Genomic DNA, 23,618 nt, shown 5'->3' with positions numbered 1-23,618 from the left:
TTACAGCCCCCACGATCTACTGCGAACCTGAGAACCAACTACGACTCCTGGCTAACTCTCCCCCAGTTGTCTGGTTGGTCCTCAAGATCTCCAGCTTCCACCTATCTTCTCTCCATCCCAGAGCAAAGGCGGGTGGCTACAGTCTGCATCTGAGCTACTATTTGATCAACCTCAAGAGGACTCATTTAGGCAAAACCACACCTTAGTCTAAATAGCCTACGTTTATCTTCCCCGTTCCTATCTAGGTAAGTTGAAACCTTTTAACATCAAAATGCCTCTGTTACTCTTATAGGAACAAGGATTTGCAGCCTGACAGGACCCCTTTGCCTAGCCTTCAAGTCGCAGCTCAGATATTACTTTCCCTAAGGAGCTTTACCTCCGCTGCTCCCCCCCCCCCACACACACACCCCTATAAGAACAAGCATTCGGGCCTGCCTTCTCACTGGGCCTCCATACTGGGGTGAGCTACTGGAACCTCTGTACAGCTGCCACTTAAAAGTTTTCAAATGATCAACTGATTTTTTTCTAGAACACAGTTTAACTATTCCTGACTTCGTATGAACTACAGTATCTACGTGGGGTGTCCATATATGACAAGAGTCATTTAAGAGCCATTTCTTCTTTTTCTTAGCCATGGTCTAAGCAGCCAAACACAGGGAGGGTCCCAAGTCTAGAGTTCTTTCTCTTAAAGTACTTACAACAGAACTTTAAATTTAGGACCTTGTGGGGATGTGCGAGGACGCCACAACTTCCTGCTTTCTTACGATTACTGTAATAGACAATTAACGCTTACAGTTTTACGTGTGCTTTTAGCCACAGCCACTCTGAGTGCAGACTGTGCTGTTTGACCCATGGTTCTGATGGAGGAACTGGCGCTCAGAGATATCAAATAACTTGCCTAAAGTTATAGAACTAGTTGGTGAAGAAATTAAAATTCAAACTTCTGGCAATACGACTCTAGAAGCTCCACTTGGGCAACAGAAAATAGAAAATGAATGTTGTACAGATGAATAACTCCATGCACGCATGCATGAAGAAATGAATGTTGTACAGATGAATAACTCCATGCACGCATGCATGAAGAAATGAATGTTGTACAGATGAATAACTCCATGCACGCATGCATGAAGACAGTAGACTGACCAGACTGACCCAACCAGGCTTTGATAGTTAGTGGGAATTTGGATAAAGCAAAATACATGCATATTTGATTCTCCACAGCCTTTATGGAAGGCACAGGACTCAAACACGTTAAAAAGATAGACATTGTAAATTCTCTTAGGAGTGCCCCCAAGGAGTAAGACTTTGACTCTGATCTCTTCCTCACTAGGAGGGGAGCTAGCAGATTCACCATCCAGCAGGCACAGACAGGACTTGTTTCCAGTGTCAGGCAGGCTAGGATACACAGCCACCATGAGGTAAGGAGAGACGACATGCCAGAGAAAGTGCAGCCTCGTTTGCAGCTTACCTCCCTCAGCTCCAGTCTCTGGGCGACAGCTTCTAGGCTTTCCTGGCCGGTGCTCTCCACAGACAGAGTGAACTCCACAAATTCATTATTGAGCAGCTGGATCCGTGCAACCAGGCAGCTCTTGCTGGACACAGTATAGCGCCGGGTGCGTTTCAATTTCAGTCCAAACGGCAGTGGCATCTTCTCCCTTCGACAGTGGAGGGACCAGGAAGGAGCAATCCGGCAGTGCTGGAGCCAACCAAAAGCGACCCTCTCGCGTCAGAACAAACTCTAGTCTCCAGCTGCTCACCCCACAGCCGCCACCGTCATTAAAAAGCAACCGAGTCTCCGAAGGCCAAGCGATGGGAGCATCCACACCAGCGCTGAGGAAAGAGGGAAGCAGTTACTATGGACTTTGCCATTAAAATTTTAAAAAGAAAAAAACAGATGTAACTGAATCTAAGGAATAAGCTCTGCCTCCGCGCTGGAATAGGAAAGCTCTAACAGGGAGGTACCAGGAAAGTTTATCAGGAGGGTTGAGGGTGGGGCCCAGGGTCAGACCCCACCCCTCATTCTACCTCACTCACTTCTAGAGATAGCAGCCCGGGCAGTTAGGATTAAATGAGATAATGCCCTGCACGTCTAGAACTACAAAAACATTCGTGGTCGTCTTGCTAGTTTGGAGAAAAGGTTGTTTTACATAGGTAACTATCTTGAGTTTCCCATGACTTAGGTGTCTTCAGTTCCCGACTCTGTTTAAGTGCAGCACCGATCCTTCAGGCAAATTAACCCTGTACTCCAAATGGGGAGAATAATCCCATCTTTCTAACATATGGCAACTGTGAGGTTTAAAAGAGATGAAGTGCTTAACAAGAATTTCTAAAGCCCCTTCAGGTTCATCATTAACATCATCATAAAGATTTGAGTATAAACAAATTATAAGCACCCAAAAGATGCTCCTTCTTGAATCATAGCATACTGAAAGGCGTGTTCTGGACTCCTCTCCCGGGTAAGGACACCTAAGGAGGCTGTGGACGCTCACCTAAAGAGAAGGGCGAGGTCCTAAACGCCATCCTGGTTAAAGAGAGCAAGCAAGACTGGGCAAGCCCATGTAGCCAAATGCAGCGGAGGGCCTCAGCTCCGGAACCTCCAAGTCCCCTCCCTGGGAGAAAAGCAAGCGGTGTTGCCTGGCCAACGGGGAATGTCAGAAGCCTCGCGAGCCCCGGAACCCTCCGCCTGCGGCCCCGTTTCCGGGCGGACGTGATCCAAAGGGACCGGCTCCCTGTGATCGGAGGAGGGAGGATTTAAAGGGGCCGGCGTTAGTCCTCCAGGCAGGGAGAGATTGGTCGAGCAGTGTGAGGCTGTATCCACGTCAACAGCAGCCCCCAAACACGCTATTTTTTTAACCATACTTGTTGATGGTAACTTCTGCGGTGAGATAAACTGGGGGCGAGCGACATCTCGGGATTTTTATGTCAACTAGAGTTATTTTCTCCTAAACAATTTGACAAAAATCTCAACTATTTCCACCCCTTGCACGGCTGTCAGTCTCACCCTCCGCCCCTTCCTCCGGGGATGAATCGTTTAGCCTGGCAGGGTCCTAGCTGATTACCCGATTTGGGTGCGAGACCGCGCAGTGGGGCAGTCTGTCCCTAAACCTCACCAGGCAAACAGAACCCAGGCCTCAGCAGAAGCAGCTCTCTCGGTCTCACGCTCACGGGAACCTAGCTGGGTATCCTCCGGCTTTCTCCACTGCTCCCAGCCTTCTTTTCTGTCCTGCTCGCCAGCCTGAGACTCAACCCCAGAGGTTTTGAGCACTCAGGCCTGCGGAAGGACTGAACTAGAAAATGAGGTTTAGACTTCGCCAGACTTAACGTCTTGGAGTTCCGTTCCACAAGTGTGCGCTGCCATCTCTGAGCACAAGGTTCAGTTGATGAGCATCTTGAGGAAATCTAAGACGAATCCTAAGCCGCCTCTGCCCTTAAGGAGATTACAGGCATCTATAATTATATTCAGAGCTGTATCGCTAGCAGGGACACGGTCAAAGTTTCTAAAATTTTTGTTTATGTTTTGCTTTTTGGAGCTCTTATAGTGAGGTGATCTCCCAGCCACCATTCCGGAAAGATAAAACAAGCATAAAAACAAGGGGCAGAGAAGAATGCCAGAGGGGCGAGTGGAACCTACAGCCTTACGTTAACATTTGCTGAATGCCTTCCTTGGGTAAAAGCACTGTTCCACAGGAGGAATGGGGGGGGGGGGGAGCTATAATAAGATAGAGTTTCTATCTGCAATATTTTTCAAAGTTCTTTGTTGTTTCCAGAGTATAAACAGATGAAGCAGAATTTTTTAAAAAAAAATCAAGAAATTGAAAACACTTAAAAAAAAAACCCACACCTTAAACAAGCTTTTAACCAGAAGAGAGACCAATAATGTTTCTGTACATTTAAAAACAAAAACCATGGGTAGTATGCAAGGTATTATCGCAAGAGACAAAGTTGTAGGTTTCAGACTTACAAATTGTGGTAACTGGAAACATTAAGCAACGTGCAGAAAAAGATAGCTTCATATGTCCAAAGGGAAGACATCTTATTGGGCCCTGGCAAATGTGTTAATGTCTTCACTATGAAGATGGAACTGTGTCTTAAACGCAGTATACTATACTACATGGCTTAATCATTAACTCTAGTCCTGATTAGGTAAACTCAAATTTCCAGTTGTTCCTGAGATTGGAAATGTTTTACAGCATTGGGGATGAGGAAAAGCCAATTTTTTTCCTCTTTTCTTTTGGCAGTTGTTATAATTTGCTTGTTATATTTCTGTGTTTTTCCTCCTAAGAATATCCGGTTTCTTGATTACTCATATAAAACCCACTGTGGCAAAAGCCCTGCTTAGTAACTTTAAAATTTATAATTGATAAATATATCTTAATGATATCATAAGTTCTGTTTGACTCCTAATGCCAGGAAGTAGAAATTTAAGGTACTCTGGGGAGAGCTGATTCAGGTGTCAACTACTAAATGAAATAGGCTATAAACAGCCTTTAAAAGAGAAAAACAGTATAATTTCTCTACAAAATTATTCCATTGCTGAATAAGAAATATATGCATATTAAATTCTGCTTCATAGGTTTGCAAACGGCAGTGTGCTCTGTTAGTGAGTTCATTTTTATTTTCTTGTCCATATTCCCCTCCAAACGTTTCTCAAATTCATTTTAAGCCTGAATCTCACGGGATACCCACCCCAAATCACTCACCACATGTTCCTGGAACTTTGCCACTATTCCTTTAGCATTAAATAATCACGAAAAAGGAAGTATCTGGCATTTTTAGAACTTGAAATGAATCCTATGTCTCCCACAAAACAACATTGTGCATTGGTAATCTACAGTTAAATGGCCTGCAAACAAAACAACTATTTTCAGAGTGAAATTGCTACACTAAAAAAGAAAAAGAAAACGAAATCTATCGGTAATTATTAGCTCGTAAATGTTCAGAGCGTGTTTTCTAGCATTATCAGTTATCATAAGGTTTTCTCATCGGGAGCTGGGGCTAAGACTGGCGTGCTCAGAGAGGCCAATCTAATCAGGGTTTGCAGAAATCACCGAAATTTGCAGATCCAAGAATTCTCCAGGAGTAAAGGCGCTTTACTCCAAAACCGAAACAAGGAGTTGCCCAATAGTCCTTCCTTTATGCCCCATGTCGCCAAAGTTATCCGGCAACTTTCATACTCCACATTCCGAGATAGTCCACATATTCCGAGAGGCACAAATATGCCCAAAATTTCAAACTCTGATCCAGAATTAAACCGCAGTCATCCGCGGAGGAGTCCGGAATAGAAGTTCCAGACTCTTTTTAGAAATGACTCTAGATCAGAGCGAGCCTGCGAAGCAGACTTCGCTCTTTGTTACGCCCCTGCCGGAGTGCCCCGCGCCTCACCTGCTCCCGCTCCCGCCGGGTCGGGGCTGCGCGCCGGCTCTGCGTCCCGCCTCCCCGGGCTCCGCTCGCCCGCCTGCGTCCGGGCCCGTGCACCGACCGCACACCTTGCCCGCACCGGCCCGGCCGCGGCGGCACTCGCTGGGGAAGTTCAGGGGCTGGGGCCGGAGCTGCGGGGCCCGCGTCCCTCCCCCTGGGCCGGGCGCGCGGATCCGGGGAGGCGGCGGCGCGTGACCTCAGAGAGCTGGAATGCGGGCGGCGGGGCGCGGGGGAGGCCGGACAGCTGCGCCCGGCCGCCGGGGAGGGGGCGCGCCGCTGCTGTTTTTAACCGTGTGACCAGTTATTTTAAGTTTCCAAATAAAGCAGAGCTTTAAGAAATAAAAAAAAAAAAATTTAAAAAGGGAGGGGAACGTTATTTTGGGTCCAGGTAGAAAGGGATCTGGTGCTTTATTTGAGTGGTGGTCTGTAAAGTAACTGGGGTACATTGCTGAAGACGGTTCAAAACGTTCTACACCCCCCCGCCCTTAGTGCCTGCTCCTCCAGTAAGTACACACCGCTCCTCCGCAGGAACTCGAGAGAAGCGGACGGCTGACACAAATGGGCATGGGGCTGGAGGTACTGCTTCCTCAGAATCCACTTGATAGGGAAAGCAGAGCATGCTGGAGAGGAGAGTTCTAGAAATAAGGGTGACCAGGGAAGCCATTCTAGACCTAAAGTTCTGATAGCTGAGCTTTACCTTGGGGACCACTGGGAAGGACTAACAAACCCGAAAGATAGCTATGGGAGTAGTTTGGAGGGAAAGAGAACTGGGGAGCTGACCCCACCCCCACCCCAGACAATTGAGACTCCTGGGGAAAAGGATCCCCCAGAGAGAACAGTATGCATATTCAGTGCAGAATCAAGCTCCGGGATCAGATTGTTTGGATTCAAATCCCAGCTCCAACCCTTACTGGCAAATTCCTTAGCTTTTGTGGACTTGCTTCGTCTTCCCAAAGCTGAGAATGATCGCGATCCAGTAATCTTGAGTAAAATACACGTGGTAGGTTTCACTCGGTTCTAGGCCCAGCTACTAGTGCTCATTATTACATTGGATTTTTGCTGCCCCTCATCGTGGGCACGTGGCATCAGCTCCTCAGTGTCTTTCCCTTTTAGCTACCCCATGGTTAGTTACCTATCTCTCTCTGGTTTTTTGGTCCTTGCCAGTGATCGACTAAGGTGAAGTTCAGCTAGCAGACCTCTAAGGGTGATCTATAATGGCTGGCCCCCTCGCCATCCTTACTGCTCTCTTCTTCCCGGCATGCCTGCTGCTCCCCATCTGGCCTGCATCTCCAGACCCTTCCCATTTGTGTCAGCCGTCCATACCTCTCCAACTCAATCCAGGACTCTACTTCCAAGACACAGTTCTAGCCACCCTGTAGCTGCGGCACTTGGCAGGATTATTAAAAATGGTTTCACGGAGGCTTCTTTTCTATCTCCTAGAATTACGAGGGAAGTACTGGGCAGACAGTAAGCACTAAATAAAAACGTGTTAATTGAATCGGGAAGAAAATGAAAGAATTTTAAAAATAGAAAATGATCCTAAAACCCAAGTGGTGCTTTAGACAACTGAGCTGAACTCCTTCACAGCCTACAAATGTCAGCTCCCAGCCTGCATGTAAGCTCTATTTTCCCTCGTGTTAATTTGGCAGAAACATCCCCGCAACAAAGCAGGAACACAACCCCTCCCAAGTATTAGGTGTAAGACAACCATTAACTTACACTTCCTCCGAAAGAGAGTGAGGTCATTTATATAGTTCAACCCCAACATACACAAAATAACTAAGTAAAAGCCTTACCAGCCTACCTGCTGGACTTCCAGCTCTTCTGGAGATGGTTGAGTCCTCTGTATCTGCACAGAGATATGGGCTAATATATACACATGTGCACATGCTTACTTCTTTTTACCCAGAAAGTGCTACATCATACACTCCTGCAATTGAAGGTAATTCTTTTCTTCGTTTTTTGTTTGTTGTTTTCTAAAGACAGGATTTCTCTGCGTAACCTTGGCTGTCCTGGAACACAAGCTGTAGACCAGGCAAAAGTTGTTGTTGTTATTATTATTATTAGTAGTATTAGTATTATTATTTTGGTTTTGAGACAGGTTTTTTTTTGTGTGTGTGTAGCCCTGGCTGTCCTAGAACTCAGAGATCCTCCTGCCTCTGCCTCCTGAGTGCTGGGACAAAAGGTGTGAACCACCATCACCGAGCAGTAATTTTTATTAAAATATACAAATACAAATTAGAAAGAGTGCTGGAAAGATGATGGTTCAGCAGGTACAGGCAAGCACTGTTCTTTCAGGGGGCTATGTTCAATTCCTAGCTTCCATGTTAGGCGGTTCATAACCTGCAACTCCTAAGGGGACCCTACACCTCTAGTGTCTGCTGTATCTGCACTTGCATGCACATATCTAACCCCTTTCACATACACACAAACAATTAAAGATAAATCTTCAACAAAACTGTAGAAAGGAAAGAAGGAAGGAAGGAAGGAAGGAAATAAGAAAGGAAGGTAGGAAGGAAGGTTTGACATAAAATAACGAAAGACAAAATTATTTTTTTTAAATATTTATTTATTTATTATGGATACAATATTCTGTTTGCATATATGCCTACAGGCTAGAAGGGGGCACCAGACCCCATTACAGATGGTTGTGAGCCACCATGTGGTTGCTGGGAATCGAACTCAGGTCCTTTTGAAAGAGCTTGCAATGCTCTTAACCGCTGAGCCATCTCTCCAGCCCGAAAGAGAAAATTATAAGCAGGGACGAAACTGTGGTCTGAGAGATCCACTGACTACTACTTTTTAACGATGTATTTTTGTGCATATATATGTTTGTTTGTATGTATGTGTGTGCACGTGAATACAAATGTGGAAAAAGACACTGAATGCCCTAGAGCTGGAGTTGCAGGCCCAATGTGGGTGCTAGGAACCCAACATGGGCCTCTGCAAGAACAATGCATGCTCTTCAGTGCCTCCAGCTCCTCAAACAGTATTTACTTAGGAGTTCAGTTCATTTGCTTTGGTATCTTGGTGACCATCCATCATATATTACTACATGAATTATCATTCACTGTAAGAATCCAGACTTGCTTCAGCCTACAAAGACAAGAATGCCTAGAGAGGGGTGGAGATTAGAACCAACAAACGGGAGATGTTAGGGCTGGAGAGATGTCTTGGTGGTTAAGAGCACCTGTTGCTCTTGTAGAGGGCCCCGGTTCAATTCCTAGCACTCACATGGTAGCTCCCAGGCATCTGTAGAGCTGGTTCCAGGAGCCCTGACAAGTGCAATCACCCTTTTTCCTAAACTCTAGGCCCTTATCTCTGACTCCCTCACTCAGCACTGCTCTAGGTACAACACCTCCACACATTCAGGAGCAGTGATTTTTGAAAGTGATGTTGGCAACATTTGCATATAAATGGCCAGGACAACAGAAAGGGTGCCAGCCTCATAAGCCACAGAGACTGACCCCTGTGACGGCGATTCCCAACACTCATACTCGGCCTTCGTTTTCAACAATTTTATTTATTATTTTCGCGGGCCAGGGTGGGGCTTTTGCATGGAGGTCAGAGGACCACCGTGTGCAGCTGGCTCTCCCTATGCATCTTTATTCACATTTCAGAGACTGAACTCAGGTGTCCAGACTTGCATCACGGGAGGGACGCAGTGCTGTCGCCCGCAGGCCCCGAGCATCTCTAGATTCTGCTCCAAAGGCAGACATACCATTTGAGATTCAGTACTGAAGAGAAGCATCTGTTCTCTCGACCTGTACTAGAAGCCGGTGTTTTGTGGAGAAAGACAAACAAGATGCATGTCTTGCCCCCTCAAGGACTCATCCTGTGAACAACAGGTGATATGAAGTAAGAAAACTTACACAAAGGTATAACCCATATGGATTGATAATGCCTAGGTAATCATTGTGAGGATCCTGTCTGAGTCTGGAAAGACAAATACAAGGTCACTAAACATTTAAGGAAAATAAAAGCATTCCAAGCTGGGGAAAAACAACCACCTCTGCCTCCCTTCTTCTACACGCTGGTAAAGCAGGCTCTCGTGCTCTTTCTCTCTCTCTCTCTCTCTCTCTCTCTCTTTCTCTCTCTCACACACACACACACACACACACACACACACACACACCATAAAATCCCTCTGAAATGTAGCCCTGAGGGGAGACTGGAAACACAGGGGGCACCATTGTTAGAGAATAGGCTTTGCAGAGCTGAAGCTGGCACTCAGGCCCTGCCAGCTTCATAACCAAGGCTCTTTTTCAGTTCACTCCTCTATCTGGAAGGTGGCCAAGAACCCTCTTAGCTGGCACTGTAGTTCATTGTGATCTGGCTCTCATACTATCCCTTAGGAGAAAAATATGCCATTTGTCATGGCCAGTTTATTCCTTTGTAAGACTAATACTTCCAGTCCCTTCAAGGATGTGGACTGTGAGGTTGCATCTTACAGGGAAGCACCCTGAACAGCCTCCAATCCCTGAGTGGCTTAGTGGGGACACTCTCTCTCTGATTCAGACTCTCTACCATCTGAGATCTGAACATGTTTGAGTTCTCAAATACCCTGCAATTCTCTTCCAGAAATGTAAGCTGATTGTCCTAAAAAGAGAACCCTGTCTTCAGCACCTTCAACAAATTCCTTGTTATAAATTAAAAACAAAACACAACAGGATCTTGCTGTGTTGCCAGGTTGGACCTAAACTGATGATGCTCCTTCCCCAGCCTCGCAAGTATTGAGACTGCAGACGTGTATCACAATATGTGTGTGTGTGTGTGTGTGTGTGTGTGTGTGTGTGTGTGCGCGCGCATGTCTGTATGTGGAGGCCAGAAGTAGGTGTTGATGTCTTCTTAATTGTTTTACATCTTATTTCTAAGACAGGGCCTCTCACTGAAGCAAGGGCTTACAGATTTGCCTAGACTGACCAGCAAGCCCTAGGGGTTCCCCTGTCTCCAGCTCCCGAATTCTGGGACTACCGGCATATAACACATGGGTGCTGGGGGCTATTGAGGTCTTTATGTATGGCAAATACTTCACTGACTGTCTCTCCAGACTTCTGAGTACCTTTCAGTGGAAATGCTCCTGGCTCTTTTTACACAAGATTTTCCCATAGTAACTAAATTACTGAATGCCAATTTGCTTAAAGTACAACAACAGTAAAACTTGTTCCTGTTCTTAGTTATGGAATGCTGGAGAAAAGAAAAGAAGTTAAAAACTTACCTGGCTTTTGAACTGTGTGATGAGTACGGAGACACGGTTCTACTCACCTGTGGGCTCTGGCTCTTAGCACGGTGTTTGGCTCAGTGCAGTATTTAATTTTTTTTAATATTTATTTATTATGTATACAATATTCTGTCTGTGTGTATGTCTGCAGGCCAGAAGAGGGCACCAGACCTCATTACAGATGGTTGTGAGCCACCATGTGGTTGCCGGGAATTGAACTCAGGACCTTTGGAAGAGCAGGCAATGCTCTTAACCACTGAGCCATCTCTCCAGCCCCAGTATTTAATTTTTAATCAACAAACATAACGCTGGTGGGAGCCAGGCACAGCTCGAAATGCTTTGCAAATATTAACTTACCTCCACCTTATATAAGAACACTTTGCAGGAGGAAACAGTATTATATCGATGCTACAGATGAGGGAACTGAGGCCCAAGGAAAAGAGGCAACTTGCCGAAGGTCTCAGAGAGCGTGGCTCCGGGGTCCCTGTTCTGTCACTCGGCTCCTCTCATCAATGTTTCATTACTCTATGGCCACTGGATTTACCCAGGAAAAATGCCTTTGTAAATTAAGTCTCTGATTTCTTTTAATCTATAAATATTTGATGTTTATTATGTGCTAACCATTCCGAAAGAACTTCTGTAAAATACAAAAGACACACGGGGCTCAGCTGATCATTTTTGCTAGGGAGAATGAACACATACATAGAAAACACATGCCATCATCATATTAGTTTCCATATAGATGACAGAAGAATTCGGAAGATTACAGGCAACTGTCGAAGGGCCCGTGGCAGACAGACTTTGCAACCCTGTGGTTCCTGCTCTTTGATAATGCCTGTGATTGTGGGTTGCTTTAACTAGTGGGTACAGTAATGACAAGAGATTTTGCAGATATAAAGAAGCTCCTAATTCACTTGATCTAGGCATCAGGCCTAGATGAACCCAAATGAATGAGATAAAAGTCCTTGACAGAGGAATCAAGGTGTGCTGGGAGGGGATTATATCTTTGCTAAATTAAGGGAACAGCTACTTGTTAAGGAACTGTGGGCCATCTTTTTTTGTTTTTCGAGACAGGGTTTCTCTGTAGCTTTGGAGTCTATCCTGGAACTATCTCTTGTAGACCAGGCTGGCCTTGAACTCACAGAGATCCAACCATCTCTGCCTCCCAGTGCTGGGACTGAAGGTGTGTGCCACCACCGCCCAGCACATTTCTTCTTAGACCATCCATAGATCATAGATGGCAAAAAGATGGATCCTTTGCTCATAAAGATCCCAGGAAATCCTTTCCTGATAAGGAGCATGGCATGGGATTCTCCGTTAGTCAAATCCCATGCGAATGCAGCCTGTCTGCCAGCTCTGAGGAGACTGATGAAAACTGTAAGAGGAGAAACGTGGATATTCCAAACTGCTACACCTGTGCTCACTCGTTATGCACCGAGAGCTAATGGAAACTTTTTTTTTTTTTTGATTATCAAGGCAGGGTTTCTCTGTAGCTTTGGAGCCTGTCCTGGAACTAGCTCTTGTAGACCAGGTTGGCCTCGAACTCACAGAGATCCACCTGCCTCTGCCTCCCGAGTGCTGGGATTAAAGGCGTGCACCACCACCGCCCGGCTTGGAAACTCTTTCTTAAGGAGTTGGGCATAGTCGGTGCATGCCTGTCATCCCAGTACTGGCATGAGGAACAGGAATCTGAGTCCAAACGTATTGAGGCCACGCCACAAAGCTAACACCAAAATCAAAAAACAAAACATACTCCAAATCACTTAGAAACTTGAGGAATGTGGGGAGAACAGAAACTTCTCTAGATGTCTACGCTGAAAAGAAAAAGAAAGATTCTTCCGTGTTTTGTGATCAGAGACAAGGAGAACTAAAGAAGTCTACTGTAGAAATGCATTTGCCTTGGAGGTGATAAAGACGGCTTTGCCCTGAAAAGGCTGAATTTAGAAGGGAAAAAGCGGGCATAGTTACTTGGGATTTGGGGAGCAGGTGTTCAGGTGAGAATACAAGGTAAATGGTGGAGTTGGTCTTTATTAGCTTGGAAATGGCAAATGAGATAGATGAAAGATTGACCTACTTGTCTCTAGGCAAGGGTCGCGTATGCTAAAGAACTCTGAGATCAGTTGGGATCAATCACTGAGTGGTAAGCTCCTCCGGCGTGTGCTCTGAGCACCCCTTGACGCTCAGTCTCTGATAAACCAGCAAAGATGCTAGGAGTTCAAGAACTTGACAAGTATCAGCAACTATTGGACTGTCCCTTGCTACCCTGGACGCCTTGACCAACCAGCCAGACTACTCTTACTCCAGCGCCTACCGTCCTGAAACAACCATGTAAAGACGGCAGGTGGTGCTGCGGAGTGCTGGGCTGCAACCAAGGCTGTTTGAAATATTTTGTACCTGATGGTTTGCGATCCTGAGCCTCCAAGAACTTCAAAGGAACCTGCAATTATTTCTTCCCAGGCCGGAGGGCAAGCAGTTCTCCTTGTGGTTCAGCAGAGGGACGGCTGCGACTGGGGCTAAGAGGCAAAGCTGTGATTAGTCCAATACATGGCTGGGCTTGGGCTGAACAAATAGCTGTGATTAAGCCCAACCTCCCAATTTGAGCTCCATAAGCAGGCTACTCCGGCCTGGGAGGCACTCTCTCTTGCTCCTTTCCCTAGGGTTGCAACAGTGGGCCTAACAGGAGATTTTCTGTCAAGTGCTCTTTTCTCCCCCGCTTTCGGTTCTATGAACCAAGAGAGAGGCAGAGGATGGAAGAGCGAGTGGGCTGTTTCGGAGTGCCACTGCCAGGATAAGGCGGAAGGCAGCGGATGCAGAGAGGGGCAGCAAGAGGTGACCAGAGAACCTGCAGGCCCTGGTCGCAAAGAAAAAAAAAATTGAGAGAATTGTCGGGATCTCCAGGGCCAAGAGTGGCAAGCGGCTGGCTGAGAGTTGTAACTGGCTGCCGCCAAGGCCTGAAGACCTGAAGGAAGCTGCAACCCTAACCTTTAGGCCCAAGGAGCTCAAATACATGTAGGGCTAGAGTCCCACTATCCCAGGCCTGCACCCCATCTCTAACACTAGAGGGCGCCACTTGCCACTCTTCATGTTACCTGTAGCAGGCTGATTGCTAACAACAAATAGGGGAGTCCCGGAAATAAGTGTCCTTCAAAGAAGCAGTTCAGAGAGGAAGGGCAGAAGGAGGATTCATCCTGGGTAAAGCACACTGGGGGGGGGGGGGGGGGGGGGGAGGCAGAACCAAAGCCAGGAGAGCAAGGATGTTTAGAATTACAGTGGCCACATCTCTAATCCCAGCCCTCAGGAGGCAGAAGCAGGTGGATCTCTGAGTTCGAGGACAGCCTGGTCTACAGAGTTCCAGGATTATCAGGGCTACACAGAGAAACCCTTTCTCGAAAAACCAAACCAAAACAAAACAAAAAAACCCACCACCACCAACCACAAAAACCCCGTAGAATTAAAGGCACGCTGGAAGGGTTCTGCTGCCACTCCGGATATTGCCCCTCCACCTCACCAAGTCTAACGACAGACAGTACATCTTCTAGAAAACAGTCTTTTTCCTGGAAGAAAATTAAAAGTTCAAGAGATAGCAATCTGTATCGATCCCATACTTGAGGTTAGATTTGAACTCAGATCAAGACCCATGATGTTCGCGCTGTCCATCCTTATAACCTGTAGGAGACTAAAACCAGTTAGAAATCATGAAAGGGAAGAAAGGAGGTTCCCCTGGTTTAGGAAGGCATAGGAGAAGCCGGGTTACCTGCACGCCATTATTCTCTGTGCGGCCAGCAGAGGGCGTCAGAGCACAGGTCCCGGACCTGCGGGGGGACGTTCGTGCGCATGCGTGCGCGCAGACGCATGCGCACTGGCTCGCGCTTGTACGGGGGCGCCAGCAGGGGCGGGGACACGCAGCGCGCTCGGTTGGTCGGAGGCGGAGCGGCAGCGGCGGCGGTGGTTGCGGGTCAGGCTGCAGGGTGGCAGCCCGCGGCGGGCTCCTGGTAACCGAAGCGCCGCGCAGTGCTGACCTGGCCGCCCGCCGCGGAGCCATGGAAATCGGCACCGAGATCAGCCGCAAGATCCGGGTGAGGCCCGCGTCGGCGAGCGGGCGAGCGGGCGGTTGCCAGGAGTAACGGGGAGGGTGGGCCTGGCACCCGGCCTGCCGCGTCTCCTCGGCGCAGGCCGCTTCTGACAGGGCGCAGGCGCAGCGGCTGGGGGACAACCGCGGGCCCGTGGGAGCCACCGGGGCGGCGGCGGTGGAAAGCGCCGCGCTGGGGTCGGGCGTCCCCTCCCCCACCTTCCTGGGCGGGGAGCGGGGTGGGGGGGTCGCTTTCTCCTGTCGGGGTTTTCACAGGCATCTTTGCTGTTTTTTTTTTTTTTCTCCCTCTTTCCTCCCCAGAGTGCCATTAAGGGGAAATTGCAAGAATTAGGAGCTTACGTGGGTAAGTTGGTTCTTGTCATTCGCCTAAATACAATGTAGGCCTTGCAACTGACTGGATGTGTCTGAGTGAGTCTGCCCAAGGCTCTTTGGGTGGTCTACCTTGAAATTGAAGATTCCCTGGTCTCCTCCACCCTCGTTTCATTGAACCGTCCGGAGCAGCACCCCGAGTCCCCACCCAGCTCCACCCCCATGTCCTGTCTAAAGCATTATTTTCAAATAGCCTAAGCCTTTTCTTCCGCAGAGGCAGTCGTTTTTAAACTCATAATGTTTGTTCGAATCTTGTTCTGTTTCTCTCGTTACTTTCGTCATGACCTTTAATTTCAGATCTGTCATCTTAGATATGAACACTTGATGCTTCTGGCGTTTGCCACAGAGCTGGTTCAGTGAGTTTTATGTTTTAGGTTTTTTTTTTTTTTAATGTTCTTCCTACTCTAACCTGACTGCGAAGTTCATTTTAACTCTCTTAAAACGAGTTTACTTTGGACAGTGTGTAGCTGTTCCATATATACAGTAAGTCACCACTAAATGTAAGTGGTAATGTTTTTGGGATTACTTGAAAGCAGTGGTTAGAAAGCCAAGTTTAAAGGGTAGTCACGCCAAGTTGTCCTAGAATTCTTAGATTACTTCTTGTAGTTAAAAAAGGAAACCAGTTCCATTTAGAACGTTATTAATGAAACAGTTGATATGTTTTTGAAATTGGCTTCTGAACTGGGAGGTGGTGGCCCAGCATTGTAATCCCAGCACTCAGGAGCGGAGGCAGAGGCAGGCAGATCTCTGTGAGCTCCAGGCTGGCCTAGCCTACGGAGTGAGTTCCAGAATGTTCGTCCTTTTAGGATTTGATTGTGCGTACACAGAAGTGCTCGAAAGCAGTGGCGCTCTGGGCTGATAGGCCTGTTTTAGGAAAGGCGTTAGTGATTTTGAGCTAAGGTTGCCAGTTGACTGTGCTAGCAGCATGTCAACGTGATCCAAGCTAGAGTCGTTTGGGAAGAGGAGGCCCAGATTGAGAAGATGCCACCACCAGACATGTTTGTGGGCAAGGCTGTGGGGCATTTTCTTGATGGGTGTGGGAGGGCCAGTTTACTGTGGGTGATGCCACCCCTGGTCTGGTGATTCTGGGTGCTTAAAAAAAAAAAGCAGGCAGAATGCCAGCTCTCACCTGTAATCCTAGCACATGGGAGGCAGAGGCAGGTGGATCTCTGTGAGTTAGAGGCCAGCCTGGTCTACAGAGTGAGTTCCAGGACAGCTAGGGCTACACAGAAAAACCTTGTCTTGGAAAACTTGAAAGAAATAAAGCAGGCAGAGCAAGCCAGGAAATAGCACTCCTCCATAGCCTCTTCATCAGTTCCTGCCCTGAGTTTCCTGGATGATGGACCATAGCTGTAAGATGAAATAAACATTCTCCTCATCAAATATCTTTTGTTCTATCACAGAAGTGGAAACTTTTCAACCTTCTAAGAAGTGATAAACTGGTTTTGTTGCACTTAGGTATTTGGTAAACATAAAAAAAAAGCCAATAGTTTTTTTAATTGCCAATGACAAGTTGAACTTTCAAATGAAAATGAAAGTTTGGGTTTACCTCTGTGAACTGGAGAGCTTCCCAGAATGGAAAGATTTTTCTGATGAAAATATGGAGGTGCGACACTGTGGCTTCATATCATGCAAATGTATCAACATATCCTGGTTCACCAGCTCAGTAAACTAGTATTTTCCAGGTGACTAGTACATATTATTAAACATGCAAAAGTTAAAGGATGCATAAGTGGATTTCCTTGCAACAGTACAAAGAGTTAATTGGTGGTGTATTAGATTCTGTATAGCTAATAAATTGCCCTTGAGTTGTTGAATGGTATCCATGAGATCTAGAAAGGCTGTTAAAATACTCCAACTACGGACGTGTAGGACTAGATTTTCTTTACATTCCCCAATATTAAACAACTTGATCACACATTAGACGCAATAAACAGATTTAGAATTCATTTCTCTTTTAGACCAGATAGCAAAGAGATTTGTGGAAGTAGAAAGCAATACCACCCTTAAAGCTGTGTTTTTTGTTTGGGAAACTTTATTTTTCAAAAAGCTATTAAGTTAATATAATTGGGCTACCATCATGTAATTGGTATATTAATAATTAAATCCTTTAAAAATTCTCCATTTTAAATTCATGTGGTTAATATTAGTAGATAAAATTCACATCATCCGGGGCTGGAGAGATGGCTCTGTGGTTAAGAGCATTGCCTGCTCTTCCAAAGGTCCTGAGTTCAATTCCCAGCAACCACATGGTGGCTCACAACCATCTGTAGTGAGGTCTGGTGCCCTCTTCTGGCCTTCAGGCATACACACAGACAGAACATTGTATGCATAATAAATAAATATTTAAAAAAAATTCACATCAACCAGAGAAGGGCCCTGAGACTGAACAGGCTAAGAGTTACTAGTTTATGAATTACAGTTGATAGGTAGATTCCAGGTTTGTTTCAGGATTGTTGCGCTCCTCATGGGCATGATAAATGAAGCTGAACCTGGACCTTCTTAGGTTTGTTTCTTTCATGTAACACTTAATGGGCTCCAGCTGTGAGAGGTCTACCTCCCATGTGGCAGATTAGCAATGGCCAGTGTGAGACACTCAATAAGCTCCTGTTTATTGAGGCAGGTTCATTCCTGTCACTAGAAATTCTAAGACAATTTTTGTTGTTGTTGTTGTTGTTTAAAACATTACCTTATAGTTTCATTTTGTTTCTGAAAATACTGGTGGAATTGGGGCGGTGGTATTGCTCTGGGAGAGCGCCGCTCTAGAGCCTGTCAGTAGCAGCCTGAGGATCAGGGGCTCAGGTTTGGGGGTCCTTGGTGCTTCTGTTAGCGAAGGATGGATGGTCCCGCCTTCCCTCCTTCCCCTTACTTGACCCTAGGTTCCCATAAACTCTTAATACCATCCATCCTTCCCCAAAATTGGAAATTCCTTTAAGCTAACTAGTTCATGATGGGTTCTGGCAGAGGGCCTGGTGTTTACTGACTATCAGTTAACAGATATCATCTTCCCATTCTTTGAAATAAAGCATGGTCTTTTTAATGTTGGCAGTTAGTTACCTTATTATTTGAAGTTGGCTATACCTCACTGTGTGGAGCAGGGTGACTTTTGTTTTCTTTGAGGTGGAGTTTCATACTGTGTAGCTCAGGCTGGCTTGCCACTCATGATGTAGCTTGTACCAGCCTCCAACCGATCCTCCTGATTCCGTCTCTGGCTGCTGGGGTTGTAGTCACACACCACTACTAGTCCCAGCTCCTCACATTTCTTTATACCTGAAAAGAGTCCCAGAGCTCTGGAAGGTTATGAAGACAGTTCTTCAATAATTATTTGAGTGTTTGTTTTCAAAGTATTGGGTGGGGTCCAAAGAAGAACCACCGTTCTTTAAAGCAAATGGGGTCTCACCTGTGCTTGTGTGGAGCCACTCAGTGCTGCAGCATTAGACAGTCCAGTGTTTTTTGTTTTTTAAACAGACTTAATTTACTTTTTATTTTTCTTATATAAAAACCCTAATGTGGTAGCCACAGCTGGAGCCTGGATCCTCTGAACAGAGACTCTGGTGTGGTTTTCACATGTTGATCAGTGAATTCCTGATAAGGAGACTTGGTGAATTACAGTCTCTTTCCAGAGATCGGGTGTCAGGTAACTGTAGGTCTTAGAGATGGCATCAAAGGTGACCTTGGCAAAGCGACACAGGGTGCCAGTTCAGCCCCTGGCTGATGTGTAGTAGTCATCAATACCAGCCATCATCAGTAGCTTCTTGGACACAGGAACAGAGGCTATGGCAGTGCCTCTGGGGGCAGGGATGAGTTGAACCAACACAGAGCCACAGCGGCCTGTTATTTTGTGGGGACAGTGTGGGGCTTGCCAGTCTTGGTCCCCCAGTAGCTTCTCCATACTGGAACAATGGAAAACTTGGCCAAGATGATGTGCTCCTCGGATCTACCTTCATGGAACACTTAGCACCAACGTGATCATTGCAGTCCCCAATAACAACGAAAGCCTGAACCTAATCCGCTGGCCAGCCCTAGTCTGCTTCTTACTGGCGTGATCTTCAGAACCTCATCCTTTTTAGGGACTCTCCCAGGAAAAAATAATCTCGAATTCCTTAATGGCCAAGGAGAACAGGTAGATCTCTAGGGACTTGATCTTCATATCCTTAACCAGGTGGCCCAACTTGGTGAAGACTCTTGTCTCCGGCTTTACCTTCGCGAGCCGTGTGGCCTCAACCATGACTGTGGCCCCTAAGACCACTACCGAATCCTCTGCGCAAGCCACCATGGCCTCTGAGTCTTCCAGGCCCCCCTGCTACATCGGCTTCATCCGTTATTTGGTGTTATTTCAAGAAGCAACAGTCCAGTTTTTAATCACACTCCAGAGGAGAGCTTCTCTAAACCTTCTTAGCTTTTACTGCTGCCCTCTATTTCCAGTATGCTAATTCAAGAGGTCTCTCTGGACTGTCAAAGAATAAAAAGTTTATGGTCACATGTTAATTTTGCATTAGGTTCTTAATTTCCATTGTATTGTCTACTCAGAATACAATATGTGAATTCTAAAGACTTTGCTGAGAAATAATTGATAGTTTAAATTGCACATATTTGATGTACATGTTTTCTTATTAATATATTTGCCATGTTTTAATGTGTATATACCCAAAACATCACCAGTCAAATCTACTAGACTGGGTATAGCTCATTGGAGACTGTCTAACACTGTGCATGCTTGAATCCAAGCACCACTTAAAAAAAAAATACTCAATAAGTCCTCTCCCTTCTCAAATTTTCAGTAGCTCCTTTGGCTTTGTAACCCGTTCATACTCCCTTTTTTTGGTTCCCATTCCATACCAAGACAACCACTGATCTCGTGAAATTTAAGAAAATACAAGTTGATACAATGGCAGTCATTTCATTGGCACTGTGAGAGGAAAAATAGCTTGTCTGCCCAAGTGTCTTAGTAGTCCTGTCTGTTCACACTTTCTGAGTTAGTAGTGTTGGATCATAGTAGGTATGTCATATAAATAAAGATTAGTTTATTTATTACAATTACAATGGGAGCTTTTTTGATACTTGGTCACTTTATTTACATTTCCTTCTTTATTGCATGCTTCCATGAAATACTGCCTTCTCTTTTGTCCTGGTTCTATACTGGAGTTTGGATGTTTTCTTTTTTTTTAATGATTTATTTATTATTTTGTATGCATTGGTGTTTTGCTTGCATGTATGTCTGTGTGAGAGTGTTGGACCCCCCTCCCCCCCAAAAGTGGAGTTACAGTCAGTTGTGAGCTGCTGTGTGGGTGCTGGAATTGAACCTGGGTTCTCTGAAGAGCAACCAGTGCTCTTAACATTTGAGCCGTCTCTTCAATCCCTAGATGTTTTCCTTTGAAACAGGTGTCTGGCAGATGAACCTTCCTTTCTGTTTATGTAGAAGGCATGAGTATTTTAGTCATTAGGAAATTTTAATAAAGACATGTTTGAAGCTGGATGTGGCGGTGTATGTTAGTAATCTCAGTATTTGAGAGGGCAGAGGAGAAAGAATCCTGACCCTCCCATGGGCCATACGTCTGGGATGGGGCAGATAGACACCTACTTTTTTCAGAAAGGAATTAATTTCCTCATCACTTTGCTTCTTTTTTGAAGAGTTGGGCTTTTTATTGGCAGTCATTTTGTAGGGTTGCCACTGCCCGGAAGAAAAGTTGAGTTGCCTTTTAGCTTTTTTTCCCCTCCTTTGATATTAACAATTGAACTCATGGCATTGTACATACTACCGAGTTCTGTGTAGTTTTAGTGTGTATGATGTTGCTGGAAGTTTATTACATGGAGTAATTGAAGCCTACTTTTACTAAGCAGAAGCATATTCTCTAATGAAAGTACTGTGTAAGAACAGAAAACTAAACAATACAATTATTGGGATAATAATTGTACCTTCTAAAAGTGTCTGAAGTTGATGAGCATTGAGAAGACTTCTTACAAAAACTGGTACATTCTCTCAGTTGATTCTGTGACCCAGGATGCCTAATTTTATCACTGGAAATGCAGTTTCCTCCAATTCCTGGCCTTCTAATAGGGAAGTAGCTTTGGCATAAAGGGGGAAATTGGGAGCTGAGCTTCCTTGTCCAGCCTATGTTAAGAGTGAGTACCAGTTCTCAAGGCAGCTTCTCTGTTTTTAAGCACATTGATTTTGAGCAAAAAACAAATATTGAGGAAACACTTAAAAGTTTGGTATACTTTTCCTTTTAACTAGATGAAGAACTTCCCGATTACATTATGGTGATGGTGGCCAACAAGAAAAGTCAGGACCAAATGACAGAGGACCTGTCCCTGTTTCTAGGGAACAACACAATTCGATTCACCGTATGGTATGTTTCTGAATATCTGTGCCTCAGAGCAAAGTTAGAGTTGGTATTCTGTATAGGAGGAGTTCTCCGCAGTCTTGTGAGGTTCACTGTGGAGAGGCCTTCTGTGGGCTGTGCCGCACAAGCCTCCGGAGGTTTCTCCGTCTGTCAGTGGGAAATAGTAAGTCACCTGCTCTCTGTACTTGTGAGGATAACTTTGCTGGTGCATCAGAGTGTTTACAGATATGCCTGCACCGAAGGTGCCTTGATGTTGTTTGTGGGTTTGTATTATTGCTTTCTACACTTCATCATCCCCTCCCGTCACCCCCTCCCCACACTCCCCAGCACAACCACTTACAAACAGTGAGCTAGGCTTTCTTTTGGCTTTCATGGGGATAACTTTTTTTCCTTTTGTTTTTGTTTTAAGCTGGCTGTTCCTGGCACATGCATGTCCTCATTTGACAAATATCTCCGTCATCTTTACAGTTTGAAATTTCAAATAAGCAAACTTATTTTTTCATATAAAATATTTATGATTTGTACTACCCTTTATCAAACTACACGCTCCCTTAGTTGAGAATAAGCATAATATTAAGTTTAAGAAGCCCAGCTTCAGTTATCAGGCTTAAGGTAGAGCAAGAATGGGAAAGGCTAATTAATGCTGTGTGAGGACAGGTAGGAGATAGTCATAAGAAGGCCCACTGACTTAGGACCCATCAGCTACAGTGAAAGATGATGCTGGAGCAAAACTGAGTGACCACTTACCCTGCTTAGACGGTGCCTGTTCACATCTTAACTCCCAGGGAAAGAGTATCTGCACAGTGTTTTGGCAGCTGTATGCCTTATGGCTCTTACAGCAATACTATTCTGAAAATCTGTGCAGAATTTTCTGCTTTATATTGCATAGTTTGGAGCACATTATTAAGAGTACAGTAATCCTTACGTGTTTAACACACTGCTTCATTGTGTATATATACCCTCTCAGATGATGGTGTTCTTAACTGAGGGGATTATACTATGACTGAATACTTCTTTCTTTAAAGTCATCAGTAGTTCAGGAATTTGTTTCATAAGTATTGTTGTAACCTGACCTTTGACTAAACCTTTAGATCACTTGGGGTTTGCAGCCCATCTGAGCTAAGCTAGAAGACTGGCCTCATAAGTTCTTTCTTAGATGACTTAATGGAATGCTTAAGACAGATTTCATAATATACCATTAACTTAAAATCAGTTCTCATCTTGCTCCAACTACAGTTCCACATGCCCTCGTGCAAGGAATTGTGTCTTCTCTTTGGTTGGTGCTTCACTTTCATCAGTTCACTAATGTTAATCAGACTATCCTGATTTTTAATTGGTTTTTGGTTTGTGTTTGTTTACCTATGTAGCTACACATGGATGTGTGTGCATGCACGTGTGTGTGTGGCGCGCGCATTTGTAGGACTGAATTTGATGTTGGGTGTCTCACTGGATCACTCTCTACTTTAGTTATTGAGACAGGGTCTCTCACTAAACCCAGAGCTCAACGGTTACTTTTAGTCTACCTAGAAAGTTTATTCCAAGCACCCCGTCTCTGCCTTACTTGAAATGCTGGTGGCTTTCAACACCTAGCTTTTACATGGGCTCTGGGAATCAACTTCAGGACCTGGACCTGCACCCCGCCCTGCCCAGCGCTACTCTTGTGATTTTTTTGTTTTTGCTGTCAGTTTTTTAACTTTACACTAAGGTCTTTCTCTCTTTTTTTTTTTCCTCATCCTAATTTTTTTTTGAAATCCTGAAATAATTGTGTTCATGAGGAAACTGGCATGTGAAGGGATTCTAAATGGAGCAGCAGGAGACTTCTGGTGTCTATGAGAGGATGTTGAAAGGATAGCTATGCAAGTATATCTTTTATAAAACTATTAAGATGAGTGTGTTACAGCAAAGTTGTAGCCTGTGTGCTTAATTTTGAAAATAATAGAGTATAATGGCATAGCATATTTTAAAATTCTTTACTAACTTTTTTTAACCTCTCAGAATTACGTTGTTCAAGAAGCCATGCAAATGTTTAAATATTAGCCACTGGATTAGGGTGTTTATAATTCAGTGGTAGAACATGTGCTTACTGGAACATGATCCTTAGTTTAACCCTGTGGAGAGGGTGAGAAAGGAGGGCGAGTGTGAGGCATGTGCGCACGTGCGCGCGCGCACACACAAA

General features: G+C 45.3%; 2 protein-coding genes across 12 annotated transcripts in view; one reads left to right on the top strand and one right to left on the bottom strand.

Moving 5' to 3' along the window:
• The window catches only part of Ptpn21 (protein tyrosine phosphatase non-receptor type 21), a 61,288-nt gene extending 55,739 nt beyond the window's left edge, over nucleotides 1-5,549 (bottom strand). The window contains exons 1-2 of one of the 2 annotated variants that reach the window (XM_041633369.1): nucleotides 5,383-5,549; nucleotides 1,469-1,830 (exon numbers count right to left, since the gene is read on the bottom strand). In XM_041633369.1, coding sequence (XP_041489303.1) covers nucleotides 1,469-1,648 — 180 coding nt within the window. In that variant the 5' untranslated portion in view covers nucleotides 1,649-1,830; nucleotides 5,383-5,549. Of the gene's footprint in view, nucleotides 1-1,468; nucleotides 1,831-2,489; nucleotides 2,650-5,382 lie in introns of those variants that run through there. The other variant, XM_041633370.1, reaches the window with a different exon arrangement.
• Nucleotides 5,550-14,520: 8,971 nt separating this feature from the next.
• The window catches only part of Zc3h14 (zinc finger CCCH-type containing 14), a 41,612-nt gene continuing 32,514 nt past the window's right edge, over nucleotides 14,521-23,618 (top strand). For 8 of the 10 annotated variants that reach the window (XM_041633055.1, XM_041633054.1, XM_041633048.1 and 5 more), the window contains exons 1-3: nucleotides 14,521-14,715; nucleotides 15,030-15,072; nucleotides 21,334-21,448. In XM_041633055.1, the coding sequence (XP_041488989.1) occupies nucleotides 14,680-14,715; nucleotides 15,030-15,072; nucleotides 21,334-21,448 (194 nt within the window). In that variant the 5' untranslated portion in view covers nucleotides 14,521-14,679. The remainder of the gene's footprint in view (nucleotides 14,716-15,029; nucleotides 15,073-21,333; nucleotides 21,449-23,618) is intronic. The other 2 variants (XM_041633049.1, XM_041633052.1) reach the window with 2 other exon arrangements.

This window comes from Microtus oregoni, unplaced genomic scaffold, assembly GCF_018167655.1.
Source record: "Microtus oregoni isolate MIOR12 unplaced genomic scaffold, Mior012 000043F_ref0000047, whole genome shotgun sequence".
NCBI lineage: Eukaryota > Metazoa > Chordata > Mammalia > Rodentia > Cricetidae > Microtus > Microtus oregoni.
This window is presented reverse-complemented; position numbering and strand designations above follow the sequence as displayed.